General features: G+C 33.3%; 1 protein-coding gene across 1 annotated transcript; it reads left to right on the top strand.

The window, feature by feature from the left end:
• On the top strand, positions 1-7,386 carry LOC132743811 (uncharacterized). Its single transcript, XM_060732377.1, has 3 exons — positions 1-131; positions 1,450-1,575; positions 6,839-7,386. The coding sequence occupies exons 1-3, from the start codon at positions 80-82 to the stop codon at positions 7,012-7,014; spliced, it is 354 nt and encodes a 117-aa protein (XP_060588360.1). The 5' UTR covers positions 1-79; the 3' UTR covers positions 7,015-7,386.

Raw genomic sequence — 7,386 nt, 5'->3', positions numbered from 1 at the left:
AATCAAAGTAGTTAAAACAGGAAACATTGTTTTCATACTCAGTTGTAACTAAACTTTCACGGTGTTCATAATACAAAAAATGCATCACGTATCTTTTTGGTATTTCAGGCTGTTGGTTATAGCTGCAACCGGTAAGAAAAAAATTATAGAATTTCTATTTTAGTAATATTTTATAGCGAGTATGCATATATATTATTTTGTTTGTTTTGTCATATGGCGACGTTTCAGCTTTACATGTGCTCTTCCGTGCATTATTTCGGGCACGAACGGGCACCTGAGTAGAACCGCCGAGGTTCCGTAAGAATGGACTGTTTAACTAAATCGTTTTAGAAAAAAATGATGAAAACTTCGAGAGGCAGTATAAAAAGTTGTCATTAGCCGCAAAATACTTGATTCATTAGTTTTATAAATGCGATTTATTCATTTAAGTTCATATTTAGTATAATATTTCATCAATTATTACATTTATATGTATTCAATTTTTACTTATAACTGAAAGGGGATAAGAACTAAAGAGAACTTATATACTTTCTTTTCCTGATTTTTTTGTCATTTAATTTGTGAAAAATCCATTCAGTATTTAAAACAATATTGACGATATATCAACCCGAATATATTCCGCCGCGCCAAAGAAAAAAATGTACGGGTTCTCCAGCCAGTATTTTATCTAAAGAATGTATATTGGCGACTCTTAGTGGTAGTTTTTACTCTTGGGGTCATACACAGGGTGTCCTTTTATGCACAATTTTCGACACGAGCAGGCCTGAATAGTTAAGTCACACGAAAGAGACTAAGGGCCTGATGGAGCTCGAATCCATAGCGATCGGGGACAAGTGGTTTGAAGTCAATTACCTTATATTCACTCGACAATTGAGGACCTTAATTGTGTTCATACATATAAACCGGCTAGAGCTTTATCTATAATATTTATAAGTATTTAAGTTTATAACGCATAATTTTCCTTGATTTCTTTTTAATTTCCTTGGTACAAACAATAGTTTATACAGCAGTATGTTTGACATAGCTTTTGGTACCCAAATAAAACTCATGATGTAAATTCTATATATCCTTAGTAATAAAATGGTAATAAAGACATTTGCCTGGGTTATATGACGTAGTATAAACGTCTGTAAGGTTATATAACCAGAGACACCAGGCTAGGGTTTTATATTAAACACACTTTTGCACAAGGCTATATAATTCAAACATTTTTTTTATAAAACATGGGTATTTAAGAATTGATTTCTTTGATAAAGGTTGAGAATTATTTCATAAATTTGCTACAACCATGGATTTACACGTCAGTATAAACGTCATAGTTAATATCGACGTTACAATCATGCTTAATTGTGTAACAAAATGCGAAAACTTTGTGTAGGTGATATAATAGGTTTGCACGATTTAGATCGAATTTAGGCATAATTATATATATATTTTTTTGTAATACAGTTACATATGTTCTGGCCGTTACGTGTTACAACTGCGTTGGAGATGGGTGTGGGGATCCATTTGACGAAAGCCAAGCTGTACAACAATCCTGTAACGGAACTTGTCTGAAGGGTATTGAAAACGATAGTAAGTATGACACAAATGACGTCATAATACTACATTACATTCTAACGAGATTCGGTCAAAATATCCATCCACTGATCTATCAATCGATAAATACATCCATTCATCCATTTATCAATCCATCCGCAAATACATCTCCTAATAATGTCAAAACTGATATGTCGCTGGTTAATATACATCCATCCATCCAGCCGTCCTTCCTCCCTCCGTTCAAACAGTTTAAAACCCCTGGCAGGTACGTGGGCAACCGTCTGTCCGTCCTCCCTCCCTCTCTACCTTCCAATAGTGTCAAACCCCTAGAGGGTACTGAACATGCGTATAGCAAAACAGAAAACTTTTGAATAAGATTGGTAATTATAAAAGAACTATTTCTTTTAACAGTCTTGTTTTCAATATACCGTAATGGTTATATACCAGTGTGTAATGTTGGCAACAAAATGCTACTTTGACAACATAATTGTCACACGGTGCCATATGTTGTATTTATGAAATATGTTATTTTGCAATATGTTGTTGCTGTTATAGCTTATAACGTGGCTCACCCACATTCCGACTAGTCATAGCTTGGGTAATGTATATTCCGTACATGAACGAATGCAACCTCCTACGCAGTGATCTCCCCTTATCAGTACAGAGATCCAATATTTTGATATTTTATATTTTTTAGATTTTGAATTTATTTTTCATGATTTTGTATACTTTTGATAATTTTTTGATAAACTATAACAAACGTAAATACGTACAGTTAAAAATAAAACAGATAGAGAAAAATAACGTTAGATTTTCTATGCAACGGTCGATATGTAATAGATATACCATTGCTGCGTTGACGATTTCTGGGTTTGCGTAAATTATACCATAATCACGTGACCTTTCTCAGTGTGGCAATACCACGTGACATTGACGTCATTTTCGGCATCATTTCCAAGACAAATGTTGCTCGATTCGGAAAAGAAAATAGCCGTAAATATTTTATTTCTGTACCAATTTCTTTGGGATATGCACCAGTCTACGGGGGAAAATATAAGCTTTCCATAGAATATTGGATCTTCGTCATAATATAAGCCGTTTTATCAAACACTTTGCCTAACCTTGGAAGTTGCTTGTATTAGAGCGGGCTTCAGTTGCAAGCTATTTCGTTTTCTGGCGTTATCTGGTCTACGCCATAATTAAAAAGTAAGGTTTACATCAACCGGGAGTACGGAAGGAAAAACTCTACCTAAATATGTTCATATTTTTATTATGAATGACATAAATCTTACATTTTACTTCAATTGTCAAATCTGGCACCAGTTTCAAGTCGAAAAAAAGGACTACAGTTTAAAGCCGATTTTAGAATCCGTTGCAAATGCGAAGCAACATGCCTACCGTTCTCTTTCTACAATTTAGTTTTTCATTGTTGATCTTTCACAGAGAGATTATGAAAAAACTGATTGTTCCTTAAAGCAACAACACTTACTTGTATCGCAATAGTGCACGTCAAATCACGTAGATTTAGTCCTGTCGGAAAATAATGTTTGGTTTCGTTTTGAAGATGTTTAAAGTATTGCTCATCTTTTCCTATGTAGTTAAATGTGTTTTATTCTATTTCACAATGGCGAAATTGATAAGAAATATATGTGCTCTCAGTGAGAGAAAGAGTTAATATAAAAACACTTTTGTATGATATAAGGGTTACACTTTAACGCGAGTGTTGTTAAGCTAAAGGTATTTTTTCAGTTTATTCTGACAAACACTGACACTCGTGAATGTGACGAACAGGTTCTTCTGTCCTCAAAAGAGAGACTTTTAAAAGGTATATATTTTTCTGGAATTGTTGTATAATAAAGTTCTATAGAGTTTGATAAACTAAAACACAATTTGAACTTGGAACTTTGCCTTGTAAATCTGATAGAATTGTTACTTAGTTGCATTACTTATAATTCTCTATTTATCAAAAAGACCCAAAATAGCCATGAATAAGAACGAGAATGGACGCCATGTGGAGTAAACAAAGTAGAAAATAGTTAACAGATAAATGATTTTACAAACCAACATCCATCGATCAAAATCAAATTTCTTGAAACAAAGCATTCAACAAGACGGAAATAACAATGATTATCAATAATTATATAAATATTTACATTAACATCTGTAATAGCAACATCGGCAAGATCTATGACTGGGGTCCATATGCCACTGATGCGTCCATTGAATAATTGATAGCTAACATAAGCTTAGTAAAATTACGATTACATTTGAAGAGTAATTTCAATTCTTATCCTTCAACTGTCAAATGACTTACTTCTTTATTTACATATCAGATAATTCACTTATTTAGTATATGCGTCACGTTTATCATGTTTTAGATTTTAATGTGCGATCCTTTTTTTAATCTTAAAATGCTACAAAAAGCCTGTTTAGGACATTTGCAGGTCATGCCGCGTGCAATAATCCATGCATTTACAGCCAATGGCCACATCGATAAGAAATAGTCCCAAATAGCCCTATCGTTTTTATTCAGTTGAAAGAGACATTATTGTTAAAAAAGTTCTACTCGATTTAAATGTTTTCAAACCACAAAATTCCGTTCCCTTCCTCTCTTTACAATGTATATTGGTGAGCTCTCTGATAAAGCTGAGTTGACTGATATAATTAACTAAATTTGTCAGATATGCAGTTCATCAACAGAAATAAATGCAATTATAAAATAGATAGTGTTTAATAGTGTTCTTATGTTAACGAAGTTATATCCAGTTCACGAAAAACGGTTACCGTGGGTATGAAAACAGGATATAAAAATATTTTTTATCAACGAGTGCCACTGTGTTAAAAAGCTTAATTTATCATACTAAAAGATTGCTACAGGTTCTTTATATATATACAAAGGCTCTTTACAAAAGAATAACCTTTGACTTTAAAATTGCCGCGTCGAGGCGTAACCCTTTTTACAGCATACAAATCGAAGTGATCCGGAATGTGCACGTTCATTGGACAGGCTAGCTAAGTCAATCAGAGCCTGAAACATTTTCAATTTTTGCCGTTTTAGGGGAAATTTAGGGTTTCTGTTTTCTATTCCATGTTTAGTATTGCTACATGACACAAATAAATGTTTCATAATCATTACCGTGAAAGAACAATGATTAAAGAGTAAATCAATTTCTTTACAAATACTGCAGTACAGACAACAATTTTACTACTTTTAAAATCACTTAAATATCGCAGCGAGGAAAAATTATTTAAATATTCATTTGTGTTTATGTAAATTGTATAGAAAATAAAAAGTTTTTCATGGTTAACATAATTATAGAAAGAGAACGGTAGGCATGTTGCTTCGCATTTGCAACGGATTCTAAAATCGGCTTTAAACTGTAGTCCTTTTTTTCGACTTGGAACTGGTGCCAGATTTGACAATTGAAGAAAAATGTAAGATTTATGTCATTCATAATAAAAAAAATGAACATATTTAGGTAGAGTTTTGCCTTCCGTACTCCCGGTTGATGTAAACCTGACTTTTTAATCATGGCGTAAGACCAGATAACGCCAGAAAACGAAATAGCTTGCAACTGAAGCCCGCTCTAAAACAAGCAACTTCCAAGGTTAGGCAAAGTGTTTGATAAAACGGCTTATATACTGACGAAGATCCAATATTCTATGGAAAGCTTATATTTTCCCCCGTAGACTGGTGCATATCCCAAAGAAATTGGTACAGAAATAAAAATAAAATATTTACGGCTATTTTCTTTTCCGAATCGAGCAACATTTGTCTTGGAAATGATGCCGAAAATGACGTCAATGTCACGTGGTATTGCCACACTGTTTCTTATGCAACCTCACTCGACTTCGGTTTGCGTAAATTATACCATAATCACGTGACCTTTCTTATGCAACCTCACTCGACTTCGTCTCGTGAGGTTGCATAAGAAAGGTCACGTGATTATGGTATAATTTAAGCAAACCCAGAAATCGTCAACGCACCAATGGTGTATCTGTTTTAACCTATAGCTCCGCCCAGAAACACTTACTCTTACTTCTATCTTCAAAACTGAAAATTATACCATAGTCTGGGTATGGTATAATTTACGGTTATTGGAAATTATACTTGGAAGAATTTTACATAAGAAGCGCTGAAGAGCTAAAGGTTAATTATATTTGAATTTCGACGTTACGTCATGTGACGGCAGCGATTACAATTCTGCCAAGGGAGGTAATCACTGTAAGGAGTTTGGTACGAACACAGGAACTTGAAATTCTATCAATATTAATGATAATATCCCAAATATACCCCCTATACTGTACAGTATAAATAAACACAAGGAATGGAGTGGAGTCGGCGACAAACTGAGATTGTGGGAAATAATCAGAAAACGTTGAATTATTCCTACAAAGCTACACGATTAAAACAGTTATCTGTGGTATTTGATACATTTATGTATTGTTTATCGAAATGGCCCTATAGATTATTTTGATCCGTTGTTTTATTGAGTTGTTCGGCGTAAATTATGTTGGGGTGGGGAAAAGGCGTTTCTTTCCTTATGTTTATTTATACTGTATAGGGGGTATATTTTGGATATTATCATTAATACTGATAGAATTTCAAGTTCCTATGGTACGAATGAATAGGAAAGACATGTTATCATTGTAAATAAACGCAGCCACTAACTTGTTACATAGCTTTAGTATTGTCAATAGTAAGGTAATTATTGTAATTTCGGTACGGCAAGGAAATAAATATTTGTAAGTCATAATAATATTGAATTTATAAAAAAGTACTCGTATTTGCTCTGCTTTGACTTCGGCGGTTAAAGGGACTCAACTGAAGTTATTCGTCATAAATAGATTTCGTAATAAGTGAACCATTTTATATACGTCTACACCAATTACTTTATTTTCCATTTGTGCAGCATGACAGAAAATTGAAAGGCGTTCCAATGCATTTCAATCCAATCGGGCTATTACTATAATAGCACAAAAATGTGATTTTCAATTTATTTCTCAGTCTATCAAATTTTGTAAAATATCTTTCCCTATCATCATCTTGGTAGTGCCCAAGTTCGTCTAATATGTAAGATTTCAATATTTTATGTTTTTAAGCGTTTGAACTTGAGTGAAAGTCCTTTATAGAAGTTCCAAAAATTGAGCTATAAATAGAACCTTGTCAGACTGCACGATTGGCTGCGTGATATGGCTCTTATACTGATAACAAAAGATTTATCACTTCCGGTTTATGCATTGTAAGGGTTAAACTTAACAAGATATTAAATAAATTTTATTCTTTTTTGAACAGATGTACAGAGACATTGTATGGAAAGTTTTGGTGTCCCACTTGACGACAAGTGTATAAATGTAGAAGGCACAGAAACATGTTTCTGCTCCACGGATTTATGTAACGGATCCGACAAAAGAAACATTTCACTAATTAGTGTTATAATGTCTTTCCTCGCATTTGTTTTGTTGAAGTAATGAACGATGATAAAAAGTTTACTTCCCACAAAATCCAACGATAAAGGTGTATATTACTTTTATATAATCTATAAATAGCTTCGAAATGCCTTTCCCTGATAGGCTTACAAGCAAGTTTTTGTAAAAATAACAGGTCAATATTAAAGTATATTTACCGTTTTTTTCTTCTAAAAATAGATTTGTTTGGAAAGCCCACAAAAGACGCGTGCTTTGACGTGACGTCACGCCAAGTTTGTTTCTATTATTCTGGAAAAAAAAACACACACAAAAAAATCAAACAACAACAACAAACGTTGGGCAACTTGCAAAACATATCAATTTAGTCTATTTTAGGTACATTGAACCGTCTTTACATTATTAAATGAATTATTA

Source organism: Ruditapes philippinarum, unplaced genomic scaffold (assembly GCF_026571515.1).
Source record: "Ruditapes philippinarum isolate M1 unplaced genomic scaffold, ASM2657151v2 ctg1852_1_1_1_1, whole genome shotgun sequence".
NCBI classification, from domain to species: domain Eukaryota; kingdom Metazoa; phylum Mollusca; class Bivalvia; order Venerida; family Veneridae; genus Ruditapes; species Ruditapes philippinarum.
Note: the sequence above shows the minus strand (reverse complement) of the source record. Positions and strands in the feature narration are given on the sequence as shown.

Coding starts and splice junctions, on each gene's coding strand:
- LOC132743811 (XM_060732377.1), top strand. CDS start 80: ATGCATCACGTATCTTTTTGGTATTTCAGGCTGTTGGTTATAGCTGCA. Junction 132..1,449: donor GTTGGTTATAGCTGCAACCG/GTAAGAAAAAAA, acceptor TTTGTAATACAG/TTACATATGTTCTGGCCGTT. Junction 1,576..6,838: donor GAAGGGTATTGAAAACGATA/GTAAGTATGACA, acceptor TTTTTTGAACAG/ATGTACAGAGACATTGTATG.